The sequence below is a fragment of the Columba livia genome, chromosome 8, assembly GCF_036013475.1.
Source record: "Columba livia isolate bColLiv1 breed racing homer chromosome 8, bColLiv1.pat.W.v2, whole genome shotgun sequence".
NCBI classification, from domain to species: Eukaryota; Metazoa; Chordata; class Aves; order Columbiformes; family Columbidae; genus Columba; species Columba livia.
In genome coordinates, this window is record NC_088609.1 from 8,681,974 (window position 1) to 8,707,104 (window position 25,131).

At 48.9% G+C, this 25,131-nt stretch overlaps 1 protein-coding gene across 4 annotated transcripts in view; it reads right to left on the minus strand.

The window, feature by feature from the left end:
- The window catches only part of RXRG (retinoid X receptor gamma), a 38,862-nt gene extending 14,935 nt beyond the window's left edge, over nt 1–23,927 (minus strand). The window contains exon 1 of one of the 4 annotated variants that reach the window (XM_005498954.4): nt 23,771–23,927. In XM_005498954.4, coding sequence (XP_005499011.3) covers nt 23,771–23,867 — 97 coding nt within the window. In that variant the 5' untranslated portion in view covers nt 23,868–23,927. Of the gene's footprint in view, nt 1–6,641; nt 7,068–20,696; nt 20,855–23,770 lie in introns of those variants that run through there. The other 3 variants (XM_065071871.1, XM_021296838.2, XM_021296817.2) reach the window with 3 other exon arrangements.
- Nucleotides 23,928–25,131: the final 1,204 nt, after the last annotated feature.

A 25,131-nucleotide genomic window follows, 5' to 3' on the forward strand; every position in this document is an offset into this window, starting at 1 on the left:
GATGCATTTTGGTTGAAAATGATTAAATGAAATTATCTGCAGGAAAACACCAATTGTCCATGTCCCACATCTCCTGGCAGAAAGCAACCAGAAAGGCCTGGGGCTCACAGGGATGGCATGGCTTTCCTCAAGGTATTTTCTCTGAACGTTTAAGAGACAAACAGAAACCAGCACAGCAGCGAACTGGGGCCAGTGGGGAAGCATCTCTGGGACAGAGCCAAGGGGACCAGGGACACGGGACTCAGTCCTGCACAGCAGCCACAGCCAGCTGCCTCTGCAGTGGCATTCGGCACACGTGACATTTACACAGGCCAAAGCGGGGCTGGAGTCTGTCTGTCAGGTAACACGAGGTGACAAGCAATGGTGGGGACTCAGCCAGCTGCGCCGTGGCCCTGCGGAGCAGAGGGCGGCCCCACAAAGTGGAGGACAGCCCCACGTTGGGAGACGAGGGCTCTGTGACTGGCATGGCCCCTGCCTGCAAGCACCAACCGCGGCTCCCAGGCTGTCCAGGATGCCACATCTGCTGGGGAAGACTGGCTGAGACCCTGCATCGAGCATCAGGGCTTGTGACTGCTTTGAACCACCTACTCCAGATTCAAGACCAACTTATTTCTGATCTACAAATGAGGCTGTTTATGTGCTTCTCCCCCACCTCCCTCCTTCACATTAATGCTTGGACAGGACCTCTCCTGAACAGATGTTCAGGGAAGCCTGATATTGTCTTCTCTTCCCCTGCTCCCCCAGGAGACAAAAAAATACATGAGGGAACTTCCTTGTGTGGATTCTCTGATATCTCCACTGCAAACATGCAGTGTCCAGAGAACCCAGTGCCTCAATCAATGCTCCACAAGCTCTCTTGTACAGAAACACACACACACCAGCCTTCTCTTTATAGAAAGCAAATTCTAAAGAGAAGAAACTTGCTTTTGGGTGCTTTGCTGGTTCAAACTGCCTCTGCAAATGCATCACAACCCTTGCAGCAGAGAGCAGCCGTGGGCTGGAAGTGTGCACACAGACATGAGGTCCATCCTGTTGCTTTAGCATTCACAATAAGGATGATATCTAAAGTCTGCATAGACAACTCTGCTGACATTAGAAAAAATGATGAGGGAAGACCCTAAGAACCACCCTGTTCTCTGCATTTTGACAACAGTGCCCTTAAGGACATGAACAACAGCATTACATTCACCCACCAGGCACTGAAGCAAAACAAGGACACAAAGCTTTGATACCCCCACTTCCATCTGTGTTTTACCTCCACCTTAGAAAAATCTCAGTCCAGAGGTGGGAAACTTGCATGAATAGCCTTACAAAAATCAAACAGATGAACACCGTCTACGTGACAGCAGATGTGTAGGTGTCCAACAGATGCATCTGCAGAGCACAAAGCTCCAGGTCTACCACACCAATGTTAAACAGCCAGGTCTGGGCTAACACAGCTAAACTGGTCCAGGATCAACACCAGCTCGATAAAGCCAGCTTGGATACATCTGTGTTGTAAGCACTTCACAGGTAAAGCTGGGGCAGGTGTGGAAGCAAAGACTACCTGCAAGAGCGTGTTAGTGACCCCCAGTGCCAAGGCAAAGGCAGCAGAAAGAGAAGCATTCAAGCTGCAACCAATAAAGTTGCCTTGATTTTCACCCAAATAATGGTAGGAAACACCAATCTCAGCCATTAGATTTGAGCAGAAAGTGGAATGAGAATGCACAGAGACCAGAAACATGCAAGCCCTACATAGATGGGCTATTTAACCAACATGGGTTGTAAGTTTGTTTTGGTTAATGCCCCTTCGGCTATAACACTTGGCAAAGCCTTGAGAGAAAAGGGATCAGTATTAAACACCTGGGGGGTCTTTCTTCAGCTAAGGTCTAAAGTGATCCTGCCTTCTGAGACCTGCAGATCACTGGCAAGCCTGGAGATGATGATACTTTCAACCTTCGCAGTTTTGTTTTTAATGTCAGAGAGAATCAAAAGCTGGAACAAAACTCTTTCAATAATGAAAAACACACTTATGCTTCCAAGGCCTCAGATATACACAGAAAGGGTTCATTTCATTGGCATGAACAATTAAAGGTGCAAGTTGCTCTGCTTGACACACGACTAACACAACTTTGCAGATACTGTGATACATCCTCTGCAGATCTGAGAGCACCAAGAAGTGGGAAGAGACATGCAGAGAAGGGCTGATTTCAGCAGAGGAGCACGGGCGTGCGCAGGAGGCACAGCTCGAGGCAGCTCGTCCTTGGGGATGACCTTCGAGGGGAAATACCTGTGAGAAATACTCCTGAAACTGGATGCAGTTATGTAGCATGGAACCCATGTTAATGGGAATCAAACACAGTTTTGCTGCTATGACTGCACAAGTAGTTTTTATTTACTACAGGGAAGCTAAACTGAAAAACTATTCCCTTTCTGGTGATATTTTTACCTGCCCAAGGAAATTTCCGCAGACAGTACAGATTGCCATGCTAATACCCTACAGAAAGGTTATTTGCCTTGCCTCACTTTTAAGGTCCAGCAACCTTTGTGTTTCCATCTTCTTCCTCAACTCCGAGTCAATAAATAAAGCAGCCTTCTCCTGTCAGCTAACATCAAAGAAGAGCAAAAATTTTTGGAGGTCTGTTGGCACATACGTGAGCAGGGATTTCTGCAACAGGGATGTGCACAGGGCAGGAGAAAGTTTCCTTCAGCTCTCCAGGTGGTAGAAATTGTGGCTCTGTCTCCTCTCAGGTAACACTCCAGTGCTGCCCTTGCAAACAGGGGCCACCCAAAACCCAGCCCCACAAGAAGCTGTGGTCTGGAAGCAGATGAGACTTTCACCTGCCCTGGTGCAAGCTCAGCATCAGATGATATTTTGAGATCTTGGTCTGATTTGACTAAAATTGGACAGTGGGTCAACAGCCTAATATGTCCAAGGACATTTGGAGAAGACACATTTGTGGTGCAATCACATATTCTCCTCTCCAGGAAGCCAAGCTAAGGAGAAAGGAAGGAAGGAGCAAAATCCCCAGAAGCTACACAGGCTTTGCCATGGCTTTGACAGGATCCACACATTATAGGGTAACTCTACAGCTATGGTCATCTTGTCAACCAAAGACTCCTTTAGCAACTGCTTGTCAGGTAATCAAAATAAGGACTGCAAGTCAAATTTACTCACCCTAACAAGGTATCACACACCTCTGGTGACCACAGCAACACACAATAACAGGATAAAGCATCTCATCTCCAAAGAAATAAAAGTTGTTGAATGTGAGACCTGAAGAGTTTTTCATGATTAACGGATTAGCAGGACCTCCAGCACAGGATCCAGCTGGAAAAACATGCACAAATTCCTACAGTGGTCTTTAAACTCCTGAAGAGGCTTCAGGTGCCCAACAGAAAGGATCCCACTGGCTGCAGGGTCAGTAGTTGCCCCAGGAAATTGAAGGCAAATGATTTCTGCTTCAAAAAAAAACAACCAAACAAACCAAACCTAACTCCAAACAAACAAACAAAATCTGCATTTCTGTAGTTGTGGAAGTTGCCCAGTCACTGGATTTTCTCACACCTTTGCTGGGTCTATCTTCACATACAGTTACAGGTACAGACAGGACAAGATGTGACACCCTGGGAAAAAAAACATCCTGCAGGTCACAAAACCTGGGACCACCATGGGCAGAAAAGGTGCCAAACAGCCAGGCAGCAGCCCCACTCCAGTCACAACCTGGGTTTTCCTCTCCCTATCCCCCAAACGACCTGGCCTAACCTCACTTTGCTTGGGAGAGCTGACAAGATTGCAACCGGAGGTGGCGTGGCCACAGGCCAAGTTACATGAGTACTAATAAAAGAGACTTTGTGGAAGAGCCAAATTAGTTCTTGTCCCCAACCAACTGTGCCAGAGAGTGCTCAGAGAGAGAGGACAGCCAGCACAGCATCTTTCCTTGCCCTGGGAGCTGGGCTCTGGATGAAATGCATCCTTCTGGAGAATAAAAACACATTTTGAAGCCCTTTCCTTGCTTCTGCAGCCCAGGCTGTAAAGGCAAATCCCTCTGCCTTAGTGCACATCTGCTTTAGCTGTCTAAGGATGACTCATCTGAACACTTTCTCTGCTACTCTACAAACTCATCTGTAACAATTCAGAGTCTGACTATCCTTTTCTCATCACAAATCATGTGCTTATTACCAATTTGTGTATGCACATTCTCAGACAAATTCGATGGTGTTATTCAGACATTTAAGGTCAAAGTGACAGTTACTTACACGTTAAAAACGTGTTCCTTCCTTCCAACCTGAATGCAGATAAAATTAAGTTAAAGTATATCTAACACTTAAATGCTAAAAAAAAAAAAAAAAAAAAAAAAAAGAAGAAAGCAAATACATGGGGTTTTTCTGCTGTTATGCTTAAAATGAAGCCCAAAATTTCAGAACTAAAGGAAATCTGAACACAATCAGATCTAGACAAGCCAAACAGCAGCAGCCACATCACCTTAACTCTGCCCTCCAGCAACACAATGCAAGAACAATGAATGCAACAAAGCTGACAGCCTAGTGTGGACACTGCCCTTTTCTACCATCGCAGGATCAGGAATAATTTCACAGCTATTTTAAAGGAGAGGGGAGCAGCAAAGTCCACAAACATATTGTGGGCCTGATGGAGATGCAGGCTAGCCACATGGTCCCCAAAGCAGTGGGAAGCTGCCATACATCCCCTCCATCAATGGTCACCATGATCTATTCTGCTTCACCCCTCTCACTGTCCCCTTGCACAGCCCATGGGACTCCCTAAAGCTGTGTGCCCAGAGCAGCAGTTGCTTTCTCAAGCAGCCGGGAATCCCTCTCTGCAAACCCAAGAACCCAGGGAGAAGCAGCCCCACACCACCCACAGGCCCCCAAGCTGCCTGGGGAGCATGGGAAGATGTGAGCGGTCTGTAGTGTTCAAGGAGCACAGGACAGGCCAGAGCGAGTGTTTTAAAGCAGTCCAAACAAAACTCGGCCAATGCTTCTGCATCTCTGTCAGCAGTTCATCTGCAGAAAACACTGCTGTTTTTCTAAATCAAGTTAGAAGCAGGTTAAAACATCAGTTAAATACACTTTTAAATGGAAGTTAAAGTCCCAACATACTGAACTGTCAGTGGGCTGGAGAATAGTCCCTTTGTCTTTATTGGTGGAGCAGAAATACCTCTGCTCCTACCACCAATTTCCTCTCCTAGAAATCTCCCAAAGGCTCTGCTGAGTGCTGTGACCTCTATCTCTATAGGGATCTGTGCCTGGTTCTTATGAAGATCAGTTTGAACGTCACTTTTCTTTTGCCTCCTTGTAAATTTGTAATACTCAACAAATGAAACACAAATAACACTTCCATTGTTTCACTCTGATTGCAGCAATAGGAGAGAGCTTGGCTTGTCTTTGCTTGTTTCTTAAAAACAACAGTGAGCAATAGGTTCTTCCAATGAGTCGTCTCTTTTCTGCAGAAACTGCCTAAAAAAAAGGTATTTTGGAAAGTCAAGCTCTTGTGAAACTTGAGGATGACTTGATGCAATACCAATGACTTTTCTGAAGTTGGAGAATTACCAGAGGTGAGCATCTGGTGCAAGAGGGAAGGAAAAAAATATACACATAGTGGGAACTTCCCATGTGCAATCCAATATCTGCACAAACCTCTTCTCTAGCAGAGAAATAACAGACTGATATATACAGCCTGGGGGCCTCCAGAGAGAGTCCTGGAGAGGCATTTACCCACCCTGAAGGGCTGGAAGCAACTTGAGGAGTTTTCCAGAGATACTATGAATTTGCATATCGATAAACAACACACTTCCCTGGAGCAGCATCAGTGTTTTGTTAGCAACTCAGATGTGGGTGCTCCCAGCCCCTTGCAGCCAAGTGCTCCAACCTGCTTGCTCCCTGCCTAAAGTGGGGAGCACCCACAGCTCCCTCAACCCATTCCCCTTACACAGCCCAAATGTCGGGACAAGAATAATAACTTCAGATAAAAATAATGAGTGAGCCCTGGTAACTGCTAAGCCCCATTTCCTAAGAGCAGTGCTGGTTTCTGCAATTGGGGCTCCCTCACAGCTGGTGTGTGCGGGGGCACTGCAGCTCACAGCCACGCAGACGCAGCCCCTCGCCGACCGCTGCCTCGCTGTGCAGCCTCCTTTGGCTAATCTGACAGAGCTTCACGCGATTATGGTGGTATCTGTGTCACAAGGGCAGGAGACAGCCACTGGGCAAGGAAAGAGCCCTCTTTAGATTTCTTGGGGGCTGTTTTATGTTTTAAAAGTATTTTTTTTTCCTCTAACAATTTAATAAAGATGCAATTGGAAAGATACTTACTTGGTTTGATCCTATTCTTTCAATGAATAGATTGAGCCCATCACATGCAAACACATCTCTCAAATGTCATAAACTAAACTTCAGAGCAGAGAGTCACGGTTTCACTCAAGCCTGCATAATTTCAGGCAGCTTGGTTTGGCCATGCTGAAGTTCACAGCACATAAAGTCACAGGACAGCTCCAGTCACAAGCACCGCAGGTTACAACCACATAAGAGCTAAGTTAAATATGTTTTTAAATTCCCTTTACCCACCCCACCATGCTCCTACTGAGGGATCAGTTCCTCCACCTAGCCCAGAAGGCACAGATTGCAAACGCAAGTAAAATACTTACTGCCAAAGCCCGCAGGAAACTTAATGAAGTGAGGATAATTCCCATACATGTTTAATCTTCAGTTCATCTCTTGCCTTTCTAAACACAACTGCCTCCTCTAACTTCAAAGCTGCCCGGAGTGCGGTACAGCCCGCCGGGGTCGGGACATGGCTCTGCAGGAGCGGGGGCTCTCGGAGGGACCCAGGGCAGCTGCCTCCTCCCGCGGCCTCATCCTCGCTTCACGCCAGCAGCAGCTGCTCGCCGGGATGAGACATGCTCTTGTTCGCTGCCGCTCAGGGCTGGTTCCCCTGCTCAGCTGTCTCGGCTCCCTGCAAATTCACGGCAGACCGTCTGGGTAGCATAATCGCCTGGATAAGACGCCAATCAATGCATGACGGCCCAGTATAGATCAGAAATTGGGAGGAGGTGGGGAGGTTAAGTTGTTTGGGGGAGGAGCATCGTAGGGAAGGAGGGGGGTGCTTTGCTTTTCCACCAGTGAAAACTCGATGCAGTTTATTAGTTATGTTAGCCCCAGCCATGTGGAGGTGTTTTCCAGACACAGGAAAGGCCAACCCTCACCCAGAGGGGCTGGTGTCCTGGGGACAAGGGGGCTGATGGACAGGGCAGGAGCACACATGGAGCCATCCCAGCATTTTGGAGTGAGGGCTGAGCAGGGCATGGAGCTCCATGCTCCTGTCCCACAACCAGCCTGGCCTCGGCTGTGCTCCTGGCACCAAGTCATGACCCCTGTAGTGCTGGATTGCAGTCACCCCTCAGAAACACAGCCAGGGCTGAGGAAGACCAGGACCTTCCTGGGGCTGGTGGAGCTGGGAGCTCAACTCTCCTCCCCAGCTACACCCAAAGGAATTCAAAAACCACCCCAAAATAGCATCACTAACCAGTTGCTAAAGCTGTATGGGATAAGGAGAGGTGAGGACATGGGACAAAGCCCCAGGGGGTTCAATCCTTGTCACATACAGTCCGTAAAGTGTTCACAGCCATAGCAGCAGAATGCTTCACAGACAGTCCCATAAGTACATCCGCAACTTTGAGTTAGTGCCCACCCAGCATGACAAAGAAGTATTGCAGAAAATACATAGAAATAAGCAGAAACAAGCAGGCAGTTGCCAGACTGTGGCAAAGCTGCATGTAGTCTCCAGCACTGCCTCTTCCAGCGACTCATAATCTGAAGGGCGAGCAGTCCCAGTTCCCTGCCCCAGGAAGGCCCCCCCAAACTGCTGCAGTTTTGGGGAGAGGCAGGGATGCAGGCAATAGCACAGCTGGCTGTTTCTGATCTGGGTGACCTCGGATGAAGTCACCTCAAAGGAACGGAGCTGGGAGGAATTTTGCCTGAGGTTGTAAATCAAGCAGAGACCAAGGTCTGCACTGATTTACACGTGTTGGAGGAGGTGGGTTGCAGCCCTGCTGTTAGCACCAGCTGCTTGGCAGAGAAAGGGGGGACAGGGTAGCAAGGGGTTTTTCTTTCCCAGAGAGACCACAAACCACCCCTGTGTACAGGATAGGGAGCAAGCCATGTAAGCAGCAAGAAAAAAAAAAGAGACGGAAGGTCAGCAGATTAGGATGTTTGGCACCCTTCACTCCAGGTCACCCGAGGGTCCATGCTGCCCCTTGGCACTACGCAGGCTGCAAGCGGAAGATGTGCCCCCTGCCAGCACAGAGCTGCTTACAGCATCCAGCCACAGCGCGGGCGGGTGCTGACGGAGGTGCTGTCAGCCCCGAGGTATTGCGTGTGCCAGAGAAAGAAAGGTTACCCTTGTTAGCTCTGTTTCTTGCTTTGCTCTCAGACATTGCCATACCCATTTCTCTCTCTCCAGAGAGTTTAAGCAAGGGAAGGTGGTTTGTTTTTTTTCCCCTCTCCCTCATATTAATGATTTTTAAGTTATTTTTCAAAAGTGATTTCTGCTCTGCATCTGTTCACCAGCACCTGATAACATGCAATATCAGGAGGATACCATGCCGTGGGCACACAGCTCTTTATGGACAGCAGGTACACCAGAGCAACCCCGGGACTTGGAGTTTATCTGGGCACAGGAGCTCACCATTTGGGAGTGCATCTCCACTTAGAAGAATTAATGGATAACTGGACTGGTGTCAGGGGCAAGGAGGTTTGCAGGCAATAGTATCAGTGCTCTGCATAGCCTATTAGCTGTGGCCCAGGTATATACACACTGGTTTTTCTCACAGTTAAAAAAAAGAGAGAGAGAGAGAGATCAGTATTCAGAGTAGGTTCTACTGAGGCAAAAAACAAGGAACTGCAGTCTTGCAGGGTGAATACAAACAGAAGAGATAGCTCTTGTATTTTCTATCTGGCCACCTTTCACATCTCATTTGTTTTATTGCACAAACATAAACGGCACTGCAGAACTGTTTCAGAGGAGGAGAGGCAGACGCACAGCATGCTTCACGTCCTGCTCGCAGGACACAAGTTTTGAGCTCTGTGAGACCAGAGTGTTTGATAACCAGCACAAGAGCATAACACAGCAGCATCTGCGTGGTGCTATGTCCTGCCCCTCTCCCTGTCCAGGTGAGCTTGTGTCCTCCCCCTGCCACCACTCCGACATATAAGGACATCTCCAGTGAATGTCCTCAGCAAGGGCCAGTCCTCCTCCAAGTGTCCACAGCTACACCAGGGGCAGGAGCCATAGGCAGAGCTCAGGTTTCAGTGGGTGCTGCCCCACACTCACCTATGGGTCCCTCTAAAACCCTCTCTACCCTGCACTAATCCAAGTGGCATCAGCTCACCAGCAGCCCCAGAGATTTCTAACCTCTAGGCAAAGTTTGCTATTTCAGGATAATGCTGGCTTTGACTCCGGTGCTGGTGTTTAACAGCCATGCTGGGGCTCCTTGTTCGGGGCAGGAGGCAAGAGCCAGGCATGGGCAGGGATGTCCCAAGGCCCCACAGGCATAGACCCAGGGTGCTGCAGAGAACCAGCTGCAAGGTGACTTGTTTCAATCTTTGGGCAGAGAATTGGATTTCTCAGCAAGGTAGATTTTTTTCCTCTGTGACAAAACAAAATAAAACATTTTGCAATCGAAAACCCCAACAAGCAATCTGCTCCCAAAAGAAGTGATTTTCACATACACCCCCTCAAATAAGATCCAAGACTTCCACAGAGGACAGGGACTTTGTGCAGCCCCAGGCACAGACTGCCAGAGGGATGTTTCTCCGATCCAACATCAGGGGAAAGCTCTGGCACAACCAGAAACCTGCCTGTCCAGCACCCATCCAGAGACCTTTCCCATCATCTGTCCATCACCCCACAGAGATTCACCAGGGCCCACCAGAACTGAGCCACTAGTATGAGAGACAAATCCACGCTTGCACAACAGGTTTGCTTCCACCTGCTTGAGTTGCATCTTGTCACCATCCCACCCTGGGTTGTCCCTTGTCCCCAGGCTGGACAAGAGGACAGCCATGGGGCAGGGCAGGAGCAGAACCAGCTGCATGTCTAGCTCAGCCCCAGCAGCACTGAGGGAGGTGTGAGCAATGAAGCAGCTTTGCGTTTTAAGCACGAACGGTGCTCAGATTTAGTAGTACCATTAATTCTCACCGATCACATGGGATCTCAGCAGCTTTAATTCCATGCTAATGAAGTTTTAGTGGGGAATTATTTTTATTGATCTGCCCAGAGCAAAGAGCCTGATTTTAGTCCAGCTCTGCCAGCATCCCCTTCCCCATCCCTCTTTTCTTTCTTCCAGCTTAGAAGAAAGGGGAGAGGAAAGAAGACAAAACAGCTCTGAGCTCCTTCAAAAGGTTGGCAGTCCCAAGCTGTAAGTGGATTACTTCATTGATTTTTAGCAGATCTGGGTTAGTGAGTGCTTAGTGCTGCAGAACACATGCACACACTGAGCAAGGAATCCCCTCCAGGCCTTTTCTTCAGGCAAAACAAGCATTGGACAATTCATTTAGGGGACCACCATCGGTTTTGGAGTATGGCCCCTGTACCCAAATCAGTCTGTGACAGACTCCAGGAACCAGCCCAGTCTCTCTTAAGTGCTGCAGGACTATATAGAGGCAGCCCCTTAATTTCTTCTAGAAATAGCACAAGTGGCTGCTTCAAATTATTGAATCCTTTTAATTTCCCCTTGTTATGTAAAAGGAGAAGACATTATGACTGCTACTGTTATTTTAGGAAGGAAAACCATTGCCATGGGACTCAGTGCTGACTGCCATCCAGCAGCCATACCCTGGGGGGTATCAGTCACAGTGGGACCCCTGACAAAGCATTGCTGATTCAAGCCAGCTGAGACACTAATGTTGTGTTGGGGTCTCAGGACTCACTCACCTCCTCATTAGCTTTCCAAGGCCATTGTACTGTAGCCAATATTTCAGCAGTGTTTTGGAATAGTATCTCAAAGACCTCCCAGCACTAGTTCAAGGCTTTTGAGATGCTGCTCTCTGAAGCCAGACCCTAAACATGTGAAGATCTAAAGTGGAATAATCTTATTCCACTCTGCCCCAGAACCATGAAATCTAGAGATTAAGTATGGTCCCTCTTCCTTGCACATTGGATTGGACCAGGAAAACTTCAAACATAACTGAGAATCCCATCAGTCCCCCACCCATCTCTTTTTAAAGGCAGAGGCATCCAATGGTTGTGCATGTGGGAACAGCATATGGAAATAAAAAGCCCTCTAACTCTACAGCTGCACATACATCTTTCTCCAGACACACTGCTTCGAAGCTACGGAATCCCAGAGAAAACCCACCACCCACGGGGTGCTGGGGTCGGAGCTGGAGCTCCCTTCACACAGCTAGTGAGGTGCAACAGGGGCTACCAGACTGAGCACTCCAGGAGCCAAAATGCCCATTCCCCTCCCTGCTTGCCTCCAAGGGAGGACACTGGGACATCAGGTAGCATGCTCAGGGCCAAACAGAAAGTCAGTGGCAAAGTCGGGACCTGAAATTGGGTTTCTCAGGGCTAATTAACAGACTGAACCAACCTCATTTACCTACTGTATCAGTTGACAATGGCCTGGGACAGGCAAAAGCCACCAAAAGTGGTGTATCTCCTATGATTTCTTGGAGATGGAGAGGAAGGGAGCTACTGTATCATCCCTTCCCCATCCAGCCTCAGCCTTTCTCACCACTGTCTGTTGTAAAGCAATAATCACAGACACCAACCTAATAAAATTAGCCCCAGAGCCCCACCAGGCTAATGCAATTAGTGGCAGCAGCATATTCAAACAGCAGCCCCACAAACACACCTGCAGTAACACATCCTGCCCTCTCCTTCTGCCCAGGCCTTCCTCATCTCTCCCTGCACCCCACAGCTGCCACCCCTTGTGGGTCCCCTCCCCACACTCCGGAGGGCACAGGCCACCATCCCCAGTATCAGGCTGCTCCAGGGAGGGCACTGCCTACCTTGCAGAAAGCACCATCCAATGCAGCCAAGAGCAACCTCTGAGGGCGGATAATTCCCAGTCTGTTTAAACCTTGAGAGACCTTCAATTACCAGTGCCGTAATGAGGCCCTCCAACACTAATCAGCGGTGTCACTGAATCCTCTTACGCCTGCCTAAGCGCCTCCAGCCGCTTTGCTGGTTGTGGGGCCCAGCTGCCCACTCCTCCCAGGGAATTACCTCCCCAGGCAGGCACCAGTGGTGGCACAAGCACATTTTGACATAGATGCAGGTGAGATGCTCCCAGGCACCAGTGACAGATGACAGGGTGACACAGACACCTGAGCAAGCCATCTGCCCAGCCCTCAAGGCACCTGGGACCAAGCCTGCACCGGAACAGGCAAATATTGCAGAAGGAGATATTTTAGTGCCAATGCTCCCTATCTGAGATGCAAAGGGCAGGTTAACGTGTCCTTTTCTGAATATGAGGTGTCATCTATACCATCAAGACAAGCTCATTCTCTGGAATGCTCCAAGAAACTTTTCAGCCCCAAACTGCGGCTGGCAGGTGACTTCGTCTCGCTCTGCTCCTCTGCGCTGGCACTTATTCACGGGGCAACAGGCAGCTCCCTCCGCACATCCGTTCTGACTCACGCTTTCTGTTCCAACAATGCCGTTTTTAATATCATGCGAGGAGCAAAAACAACAGGTCCACTATAACGCCGAGATATCCTGAGGCAGAAAATCCATTCGGAGCCCAGCTAGAGAGAGTCAAGTCAATTAGACACTTTCTGGGGCGTCAAGCTGCCAACAATCCCAGCCTTTGTAAGAGTGAAGAATCGCTGGCTATGTGCTTCCCAGCAACTCTCCCTTGCCAGAGCAGAAAGGTCAGCAGCAGTAGCGTCATGGAAAAGCATGCAGCAAAGTATTCCTGGGAAGGTGGATCCCAAAAAAATAGCCATTTGGACCCTCTGGAAAATATTGTTTTGTCAAAAGCATCCATTGCTTTGGGTTGGGTTTGCAGAAGGATATGTGAGCCCCATTACACAGGAGATCTGTGCTACTCCAGATAAAGGTTTGAACATGTATTGTATCAAGGAGTAATGGCTGGGTCAACGGAATACTGGCTCAGGGCTTGGGCTCTCGTGGCTCCCTGCCTGCTTTCAGACAAGTCACTTCATCTCTTTAGTTTTGCAGGAATAAAGATCATAGAGACAAGAAAGAAACCACAATAGCGCAGCTGGGAGAGTCACGCATCCCTCTGCGTTTCAAGGTAAGTACCTGACTTCTCTTGGCAATGGTGCAAGGCAGCAAACTGGGCTATAAAACCAGGATTCCAGTTTGGTCAAGGACTGAATTAATCCAGGATTTCTCTGGGCAAGTGCTGAAGTCACTCAGATCCAAAGGCAGGTCTCTGACTAAAAGGCTGTCGTGTCCAGAGGAGATTTTGGTGTTAAATGAACACCCAGCTCTTAAATTCCACTTTGACATGTTAGTTGCTGTTTAGCAAGTGGCTTTCAAAGGACAGGCGAAGCAATGGTTCACCTGATACTTCCTTGATATCACTCCACAAGAAAGCTTTCCAACCAGAGTGCCAGAGGACCTGCAGGTTGTCATTTAAATGCAAGCCCCTCTTTAACACTGCTGCACACATGATGTGAAGCTGGGATTTCTGCAAAATGCCTGAAAACAGGTAGGTTACCTTCCTCCAAAGAAAACTACACCCTGAAGACCAAGATTTCCTCATCTCCTGAATAAGAGTTCTCAGAGAAACCTTAGAAGACACAGCCCTTGTAACTGCCCCCAATTTTGCCACTCACCCACAACAACTATTTCTCAGAGGGAATATTTCAACAGAAGATGGTTCCTTGACCAGAGTAACCCTCCATTATTGCTTGCAGGGACACAGACTCAAAAAAAAAATAAAAACCAAAACCCTCTCAGTAACAAAAAGCCTACAGATTTCAGGGCTTCTCTGACTACCAGAAACAAACTACCAAAGTAAAACTCAGTCCCTCTATCTGTCTCTGCAGAACTCCTGGAAAGCTTTCAAAAAGCCTGTTTATTTATTTATTTATTTCCTGGATCCTGCTCAATTCTTCATTCTGTTTTGCTGGGAAACCTGGATTTCTGTGAGCAGACTATGGTTCTCTCCTTGGCAAAGGCATTACCTGAGTGGCACACAGCTGATGTGGGACAGACCAAGGTATTGGATGGATCTTGCATGTGTTGATGGCCACCAGAGCTCAGCACAGGGTGGGGAAGGTCTTGTCACAGCACTGCCCTGCACAAGGCCACCAAGGGCTCCCCAAGGCAGATACGCACTGTGCAGCCAGGGGCTTCACTTGCCGCTCTCACCCTGTGCATCCCCACCTACATGCTTTCACATTTCCTCCTGCTTCAGCAAGTGCAAAGCTCCAGAGACAACCTGTCGATCTCCATCACATCTGGCTGCCTCAGACGGTCTATTTATACCAGACAGGCAAATGCGGATACCTTGGAGTTCAAGGTAACAGGGGTTATTACTGCTCTGAGCAGCTCCTTTCTCAGGGAGGGATGGTTTGGAGGCATCCAAGAGGAACAGCTTCACATCAGGTGCTAGTACCAATACCTTCATGGCTGAGTGCACAGTAACCATCACCAGCCACAGCCTTGTCCCCAGGGTCCCAGCCACAGCAGCCAGGCCCCAAAAGCCCAGAAGGTTGATATCTATCATAAGACACCTCATCCCAGGCCCTTCTGTGTCAGCATGTACCCTTGGATTTCTAACCCATGCTCTCTCCAAGCCAGCAAGGCCACAGACTTCAAGCTTGCTCACACTGGGTTTCTCAACTGGAGCATCTGACTGCACACATGTCACATTAATGCCATAGAAAGGACTCTGGCTTTCCTTGAATCAGTCCTGTCTCTCCTGCGCTCTTATGTCTACAACACGATCTGCTTTCCAGCAGCCAGTGTATCTCATCCAGGATAAAGCCTGCCTTATCAAGTTGGCCCATTACTATTATTTAAAAAGATCTGAAGAATTGAGAAGGCATTTACGCCAGATTAGCACTTTGCATCACATGGCCACAGAGCTTTTGATCTGGGTCAGGGCCTGAAAGCCACATCTACTGTATCGCCAAGGGGCAGCTTCAGTTGGCACTTGTCAGCCAGCTGCCTTTGCAGTTTAGTCCTTGCTCCAGTCAATGAGGTGTTTTCTTTAAGCTACAGTGTGATTGTGGGGCTGCTGCCCCTTTCATAGCATGCTTGCAGCCCCTCAGGAGCCAGCCAGTTGCACATCTGCTTCATTTCTCCAGGTGCCACTGGGTCCTTAGCTCTTTTCCAGTAGACACCAGGGTTGCCTGAGAGCAACGGAGGAAATCAAACACTGCTAAAATACACGTGTGTCTGCATGAAACAGGGAGATGTAGGTTTCTCAATGCTTTACCATCTCCTCTAATGCACAAGGATCTCATCTGTTTCTGTAATGACATTATCTTCCTGGGGATGGCTCTCCTGAGCTCCACTGAGTTTTAAGCAAGTCTTGGAACAAGTTTCCACTGCTCCAAATACTCTGATCCAGCACCACTGGCCGAGCACTATTAGCACAGCAGCCCTGCACACTGCAAGCCTCCAGCTCACACCTATAATGTCTCTGAGTCATCAGGGGAAAAAAAAAACACACCAAAAAACCTCCAAACAATAAACCAGACCACATCTTTGCCCAGAGACACACCCTGTTTGATGCTATGTTGCAGAGACATGCAGCTATGCAGCTGAAGCCCAAAGACACCCTTCATTAATTAGAAAGCCAACAGGTTCATTTTGTGTTCATCTCTTTATAGGTCATAACATCAGTTCAAGACCCTGCCAGGCTGGTCTGTTTGACATTCAGGGGACTGAGCCATCTCTTTGCTTTGCCCTGACAGGTACACACATCCCTCATCTGTTCTAGGAGCCATCCTTCCCCTGGGACTCACCTTGCAGTGGCAGCCAAAGGGAGACAAACATGACATGAAGCTCAGTCAGAATGTTCTCCCATGAGATCAGTTCCCCTCAGTGTTTCCCTGTAGAAGCTGTTTAAAACCCTCCACCCATCTGCACAGCCAAAGGGCAGGTAAGGAGCCAGCTACACTGAGCATCTCCTTCCTCATCAATGCCCTCCCGTTGTATTTCAAACATATTCTCCTCCCAAAAGCCACATGTTTCCCTGCACCAAATGGAAAATCCACTGGTATTTAAAGCCATTGGAGCATGACAAAATTCCCTGTGCCCCACAGAAAGGAACCCACTGTATCATGACAAGCACAGACCATGCAATACAGAGCCAGGACAGCACAGCAGCAAGGAGCAAACACATGAAGAATTTGCAGGGATGTGGAATGACATTTGCTGGCACTGTCTGCTCCCTGTCCCCCCAACCTCTTCTCAGCAGAAAGAGAGAGAAAGAAGTGAGCACCTGCCCACAGCCACATGTTTCGGGCCCGTCCTTTCAAGCCTCTGTGCAGAAGGAGCAGTCTCTGCACAGCAGAAGCAGAGGAAGGGCCTGGGATGATGTGGGCACATCAACACACACTCGAGCACTGGCACTGAGCTGAGTTTTTAAGAAACCTACACACTGTATATTAAAGCAAGACCTGAGGATCCAAGAGCAGCTTCTTCAACACAGAGGTGTCTCCTCTGCTGGCCAGACATATCCCAACTGAAATAAAACAATCTAGAGCCCAGTCCCTTTCCAGGTCTTAAGCTTTCCAGATCAGCAGCACAACCCCAAAGGTTAATCTGTACCAGTAAATTCACCAGCACAGGGTCCTAGGGTCTGTGCTGCTGGTTGTAAACACGGTCCCTTGCACTTTCCATCAAATACATCTCAAGCACAGTTTGGGAGTCGGCACACATCAAGGGTTGTTCCCACAGAGAACTTTGGACGGGTACTAAGCCATAGCCACACAAATCAGGCTCCCTAGCTCATTCTATTAACAAGGCTTTTAAATCATGCCTATGCACCAAATACTGCCACTATGGCACCTAAAATCCAGGGCAGCAAAGACTGAACAATTCAACCATCCCAGAAATCGTGCAAGACACATCCCTCAGTGGCCCAAGCAGTTCTCTGAATCCCCCTGGACACCTGTGCCAGGTGGGAAGCTTTCCGAGGCTGCTCCCTCAAGACAGGAGCTACTTCAAGCCCCTGCAAGCAGCGCAGGCCCAAGAGACATGTTTACATGCAGTACTTTGGCACACATAATCTCTAACCTGGGATGACACAGCGGCAAGGAGAGATGTGTATTGATGAACCTTTGGTCAGGTGAAATGGAAAAGCTAAAACAGCCAAGGGCCTCAGCTGACACCAACAGACACGGCTCTCTGACAAACAAAACAACCCCGTTTGCAATACCTGAGAGTGCCTCTTTCTGGATGGAAACTGAGCTATTGGTGCAGGCTGGCTCCCAGAACCCCTAGTAAGCAGAGACAAAAACAGCATCCCCGTCAGGGCTCTCCAACTTCTCCCAGTCCTCTAGGAAGATGCACCTTTCTGTGCATCCCTATCACCTTTCAGCAATAAGCTCCTCCATCATCTACATTCTCCCTCCTTGGAGAGAAGCCTTGCTTGTGTCTCTGCCGAGCGCCTTGCATGGCCATTCCTTAAGAGCAGCCACATCCTGGCCTCTGTAATGAGTGAACAAAAAGAAAACAGTCATTTACATCTGTCACCTTCTCCGCAGTGAACTGGGCTGGGGCTGCTGGAGATCAACCACGCAAGGGCCAGCCAGTGCTCTGCAAGGATGTCTGTGCAGACATCACATCAGATTTTGGGGGCAGCCAGCCCTGGACCTGCATAGTTATCACTGATGGAAGATGCTGAACAGTTCGGGGCAGAAGCTACTGATAGATACCTGCTGGAGAAAGGAAATTCAAGCATACCCTGCTCCTACCTCCCCTGTAAGCACACACTGTTGGCAAGATGGACCTCTGGCCTGGCTCCATCTTTCTGCTTTTTATACCATGGGATGCTCTCACTCAGCCCACATAGCTCTGGCCTACCCCCAAGCCCAAGTCCCAGCCTACATGAAGTGTGTAAAAAGAAGGGGGGGAGAAAAAAAAAAAAAAAAAAAAAAAAAAAAAAAAAAAAAAAAATAGAAGTCACAAGCCAAGGTTCAAACCCCAGCATCACTGTTTTCAGCCTGATGAAGGCAGCAAGGATGCTTGATGCAAGATGTGATGTGATCGCTCCCTGCCATCCTAAGCTCTAAAGGGCACTGGGCTCTCAGCCACCTGCCCCATCCCCAGCTGTGCAAGCACAGCCACCCTCAGGGCACCCACAGCCCTGTGCGTGCAGACAGAGACAGACAGACAGACCAATCCCCGGCCAGCACATCAGTCCTCCCCATGGGCTGATGCCCTGCACGAGCTGTCTGTCAGAGGCTGGGATCATCACCCAGCACAGAAATGGGGCTGAGCTCTTCCCTGCTCCCTCCACACCGTGGGTCAGCAGGTCTCAGACACACATACGTGATGCGGAGGCAATGCTGGCGTGGGGCAGCCAAGTGGGACAGGCAGTTTTGTGTCTCAAGTACCCAAGGTGCTAGTCCAACTGTGGAGGAGCCCATGCTGCCCAGGAGGTGACTTGACAAGGGACAGGTCCCCAAAAGTACCCCTTTCTCCCTCAGCAGGCTTCAGTGTCCTCTTTCCCTCCCCAGGGCATTCACAGGGGGAAGTATTCACCTGCTCCAGGGTCACTCTTTGCTTCTACGGCCTTATATCCCTAAGAAAACTCATCCCAAAGGATGTGGCAGGCCCAGGCTGCCTGCAAGCCACTATCCCCCAAATGCAACCCCATTGCCTGGCTTGAAAACCTTCCCCAAACACCCTGCTCTCTCCTTCTCACCCTGTGTATGCCTTTAACAGTTTGCTGGATTACCCATTGCAACTAGAATAACAAAGCTACAAAAGAAGACTGAAAACAAATGTAATGTTCTGCAGCAATTAGGGCTAAACAGGGGAAAGGGGAGCAGGGAATGAATGGACAATGGGGAGGGCAGGAACACGGCAGCCCGAGTCCCAGCAGGCTGGGCACGAACTGTCCTTACAAGGCCAGGTCTGAGCCAGGGAGCAGCGAGCTGTATGTAGGCAAACGCAGGGAAATGAAAAGGGTTATTTAAACAAGCACTGGACAGTCCCCACGGGGCCTCTCCATCCGCCTGGCTCCATCACAGAGCAACCAGGGAAGAGTGGCTCCCCTGCTTTCCCCCTCACCCAGTCCTTTCGGGTGGTGGGGGGACGCTGGCAAGCTGCAGTGGGGTCCACTCAGAAAGGAAGGAATCCATTAATCTCCCTGGTAATTACTGCCACATATGGATTTGCACAATTACACTCCGTTAATTGGTTATTACAGGCAAGCCAGACTGATTGGGCAGAATGGTTGGGCCTTAACCCCCTCGCTGCTACCAGGGCCAGCCAGACACTGAGGCAGCCTTCCTCCCAAAACACTGCTGTATCCTCCCATAGCCTTGCTGGCTCCTATGCCAAGGACCCGCAAATGTGGCCATCAGCACCCAGTCCAAGGCATCTTTGCTCTGATGCCTTCCTTTCAGCTGGGAATCCCAAGAAAAAAGACCCAAAGGGAAGGACTGAAGCTGCACCTCAAAATATCCAATTTCTCCAGCCAACTGCATCTGCTCTGGACTTGCAGCAGATGCCCCACATACTCCCCAGGGTGCTGAGGGACTGCAAACTCAGACCTTGTTTGTTTTTAGAAGGAGACACAGATTCCTTGTGCACTTCAACTTCGTGCCCTCAAGCCCAGCAGGGTTAGTGCCAACAAGAGAAGAATCCACCCCCAAGTCTCCCTCAGTCTCTAAAAACAGCTTCTCTGACTAGATTTGCAATGTAACACTGCTCTTCTTCAATCAAAACACTGAAAACAGAGGCTTTACTTTAGTAACAAATATATATACGTGTAATTACAGTAATATAAGCTATGGCAAAAAGTACAGATAAAGCCCTTGTAAACCTCCAGACGGCACAGGACTTCTGCCAGTTGGGTGTAGAGGCCTCCTCACACCCCAGCTGCCCCCTCTGACACACCTCACAGGTAACAGGCCATCCAAGACCTGGCCACAGAATATCTCGTTCAATATCCAACACTTCTGTACAAAGCTCCGAAGAGGCAGGACAACGCTAGAGCGACTTCTGCCAGAATTGTGTCAAAGGCTTCCTGCTAAAAAGCAGCAGCAAGAAAGCAAACGAGCATTGCAGAAAATTCACAGGGCCCATCTGAGGAGAGAGCTGTGCTCAGCAGCCACCAACATCAAGGACAGTGTGGGCATTCGCATCCTGGCGTGTCAGAGCCACCACGCTGCTGCCTGCCTTTTCCAGGCTCACCCCTACACGAGGCCCCTCCACAGGAGACGACACAGAGAAACCTACTCAAGACACCTCACATCACCTAGATAAAGAAGACCTTACACATTGTAGCTTGCAGGGCACAGCAATGCACTGCTACACCACACTGTGCCTCACCATCCTGGAACACTGAGTTTTGTTTTCATTTACTGCAATTTCCCAGAGACTTCCTCTCTATCCTCATGGTCACACATGTGGATGAGCCTTGAGACAACACCTATTTGCCCCATCCTCTCCCTTTCCCAAGGGCAGCCCAGCATCCCTCCCCAGAGAGGCAGCATCCACTTAGCAGTAGGACGTTGCTCAAAACAAGCAAGGGTCTTACTTTGCATAAAAGCCAGGCATCCCACCAAGTACATGGTGAGGACTTTCAGCTCAACTTCTGAATCACCCCAGCAAGCTACAGCAGCAGGAGCAAGAAGAAAAAACAAACAGGAGCACAACAATAGAAGTCTCCCTCCAAACCACCTTCTAGCCTCGTCCTCTGGGTAAAAAAAAAAAAAAAAAAAAAAAAGGCCTTGAGATGCCCACCTTGGGTTTTCAGCTGAAACAAATCAAAAGGAGACTCAAAACACCTGCAACAAACATTCACCCACCCTTTGCCCTACTGCTATAATTGCAATAATGCCTCCTGCAACATTCTAGGTCTAGCCTAGAAGAAACTTCCTTCTCATCAGCTAATTAAAGGGCTTTTATTATACCCTCTCCACTGGAAGGAGTAGGCCCAGCAATAAAAGTCTTCCTAGAAGGTTTCTGGAGTTATATGAAAGTTGCAGATGAATTTGTTCTTGTTTCAGTCACCTGTGATTTCCCAGCTCCCTGAATTCAATACAGAAATTTCTTTCTCATGTAAAAGCCAGATGGCTCCAAGCTCAGTGTCTGAAGGGGACCTTCTCATCCATTGCAAAGGCAGCGTCTCCCAGCTCCCTACGAATGTTTTCAGGTGTGCGTGAGCTTGTCTTTGAGAAAGACAAAGGTAGGCTGGCCCCGTGACCATGAAAGGTTGCTGATCTCTCCCATAAACCAATTGCCTCTGCAAAGTTCGGAATGAATCTTCAGAGCTGTCAAAGGGAAGATCGGGCAGAACCTGCAACCGTGCTTAAAAAGGTCAGCTGGGAAAAGTCAGGATGGGAAGGATGCTCGCTTTATTGACAGAGGCAGAGTGGAAGGGGCTAACCCACTGCAAGCTGGTTTTGGCAGCACATACTAGACTTAAACTCTGGACTCTGTTGGCTGTAGTTGCTGACAAATTCTGTATGGATCACTTCCTGACAACAGAATCTGGGGACTAAGCCTGAAACTGAGACTAGGGCTGAACACCATCCAGAGTTCTTGTGCAGCCCTCGTTCAACCTGAGAAACAGGTTGGCTCTCATGACCCAGATCAGCTTTTTACATCTCTGAGACTAGAATATAATTTTGTCTCCGTCCTTTACTCACCGGCACACCCATTTGTCCAGGTTTCGGTAGGAAACACAGCTGTGAGCATCCAGGCATTTGCTGGCAGTTTCTCAAGTAAATCACCTTAGTAAAAAGCCAGGGAATCTTCCAAAACTGATGGAATCTGACCCAAACTCCCCTCACCCTGGGACCACTTTAGAGTCCAGGTATGTTGAGGTTTTGGAGTACTTGTAAAAAGTAAATAAATAGAATATTTTTAAATTACAGCAATTCCTCAATGCCCTGGTTATAACATGGGTTCTGCCAACACAGAGACATACCAAGGATGTCTACACCTGTGTATCACCTCCCCATATGTGTGATACTAGAGAAATCCTGCTAGAATCGCACAGGGTTCATCCGGGGACCTGTACATCAGCACTATCACCAGGCACAAGCCTAGGCGGCTTTTCCAAAATGCTTCCAAGTTCCTGCCTAGCCCTCAGTGCTGCCTTTTGCCAAAGCCTCCTTCCCCTTAGCTTGGCTCAGGGGAAGGATTTAAACCCACAGTCTCTTTGTGTGCCTCACAGGTGGTCTGAGTCCAGATTGCAGGAGGGATTTGCCAGCCCCTCACCATGCTCAGAGCTGGTACCAGCTCAGTGAGTCCTGGACACCAACAATTCTGCCTTTGGGGCAGACATGAGCAATGGCAGGTGCTGACAGGCCCTGCTGGGCCTCACAGGCTGCTAACACACACCAAGGAAAGCCAAGGGAAGGGAGTCAAAAAGGAGGGGAACGCACCTTCACTGCAAACCCAAGCCAGAGCCAGCAAATTCCTACCCACTGCCTTATCATGTCAGCCTGCTGCAGGCCCGTTTGCACTCGGGTAACACCTCCAGGCCTTTCAGGAGCAATCCCTGCCCTGTCTTCAATCCCTCCAGCCTTCTGATCTGTCCAAGACAAAAGGTTTTCGATTCCCAGTGTTCAGCCCCTGGAGGAAAGGTGACTTTGCATCCAGCTGTTGTGCCACTGGTTTACCTGATATACAGGAATCATATCTGCCGATGCTAATAAAACTTGATATGTGATATATATGCTATGAAAGAAGCAAAAAAAGTGGTTTTAAATTTTTTGTTACTTGGAAATATATAGAGGCAAGTAAATATATTCCTTTTGGTTAGAACACTGTTATACATATATTGCAAAGAGCTCATACATACACAGCAGAGGTAGTGAAACCCATGGAGTCAGTTCAAAACACAAACCAGGTTCAAAGGGATCCAAAATGAATTAGACCATTAGAGAGTTTTCCCAGTGGAATTCTCTTTCTCTCTCTCTGTACATACACACACAAATATATTTAATATATTTAACAAAATCAATATTCATCCAGAGAGAGCTTCAGCTTTTGGAGAAACATCACCTTGTTAAAAGTATTATTCTCATGGAAAATTCCTGACTAGCTTTACATGTAACTTCCACCTGTCCTTCATTAACCTGCATGAGCTGATCTCCAGAACTCCTTTAGTAAAAGCCATCACAGCCCTCACCTGTAAATACAGCATCTCCTTCCACACCCCGAATGTTCTTCTTCCCCTCCATTGCAGGAGGAAGGCACAGACTCTCAGAAAACAGGTCTGGAAAGGACCTGGTAAGCTCATCTCATCCATCTTCCTGCCCCAAATCAAACCAAAGACCTTCAGGGATGGAGCTGTTACTTCCTCCCCAGCCCATCTGTCCCACCACATTTCCTGATAAATAGCTCAGTTTAAACTGAGACTTCCCTCCTGCAATGAAAAGAGCAACACAGTGCTACAAGGGTCTCTTTCCAAAACCTGTGCCTGAATTTAACTCCCCTAAAGGCTTCATTTAGTCAGTGCCTATTGCTACAGGAGTAGCATGCCCAGGAGGTCAGGCAAACCCCACAGCTCTTGGCAATGGCCACCGTGGTCTCCTGCCACCCCTCCATGCAGCTGCCCAACCCACAGCCAATTTGCACAGGGCCAGGGCAAGGACTTACAGAAGTGAGGGAAGGAGCCCATCTCCAGGGAATAAGGAGCCTGCGTGCCCGGCTGCATTCCCAACCTGCGTCCTGTCTCTTCAGCGGACTCAACCATGAAGGGAGGTTTGGGATCAGCTCTCTCAGCTGCGCTGGGCTGTTGGAGAAAGAAAGGAGTGTTTACATGTTACAGAGCAGCATCCTCATGATATGTCCTAAGTTATAAATTTACCTCCCAGACCTTGACCAGGGCTGGGGTTTCCTGTGTTTGCTCTTTGGGCTTCTGTCTCTTTGGAAAGCTGGAGATGTTGCAATGACAGGGGGAGGGCTGGTGGCACAGGCTGCCTGGGAAAGGCCCTGCAAGGCAAAGGAGTTGGTCCAAAGCAGCTCTCCCGAGAAAGTGTCCCCTGGAAGCAATTTCTCTTCTAAGCCGAGCTCCTAAAGGAATGACACCAAGCAAGCAACTGACATCCTGCCTGAGCATCTGTCTCAATTCTGCTTTCCTCTTTTCTCTCTGCCAGCTGGTCCTTTCTTTCTCTCATCTGCAAGTCTACCCACTCTACCTGGTAACAAACTTTGCCACCAAGAAGGTGGTAGTGTTAGCCACATCACCACTGGACAGCAGTGGAGACCAGGCAGAGCTGGTTTTTGCCTCACTGAAGCTGTCTGAGAATGATGCGGGCAGGTGACAAGGGAGCAGTGTCACTAGCTGCTTGCAGGTGACCTGGACAGACCCTTGTCTCCAGAAGACAACCAGCTTGTGCTGTGACCAGTTTTTCTTGTGCTGAAGTTAGAGCCCCTGGCTTTGTCCCTGAGCTTGCTTATCTCTGTTACACTCTCAAATTGTGCATGGGCGTCTGCCTGTATCTTCCCTCCATGTTTGGATTTTGCCAGTCCTCATGGAGAGGAGCTACAAGCAAACAACATTCCTCTCCCCTATCCGCACTGATAATCTCAGGATCTCATCTCCTCTGCACTCCCCTTCAGGCTGTGTCAACATCGCTGGGGTTGTGGAGGGCAGAATTGCTCTGACTTTACTGTCCCATCCATCCCGTACACTGTGTGCTGCCCGGCCCAGCATAACCCCACAAAGAATATTCCTCTGTGACATGAGTCAGACTTTCTAGAGGGTTTTAACCACCTCCCTCTCTCAGACTTCTCTACATTTACAGCAATAAAACATGCAGGTCCCAGAGTGCAGAGTGAGCTCAAGACTTCTCCTTCCATATGCTTTCAGAAATTGGAGCCTCTGCATTGCTGTAATCTCCTCAGATCAGCAGACAGAGAATTGCTAAAGCCAAGGTGGACCACACAGCCTCTGCCACATCAATGCCAGCTGCCAGGACATCTCCCACCAGAGAAATGGCCCCAGGGAGTCCAGG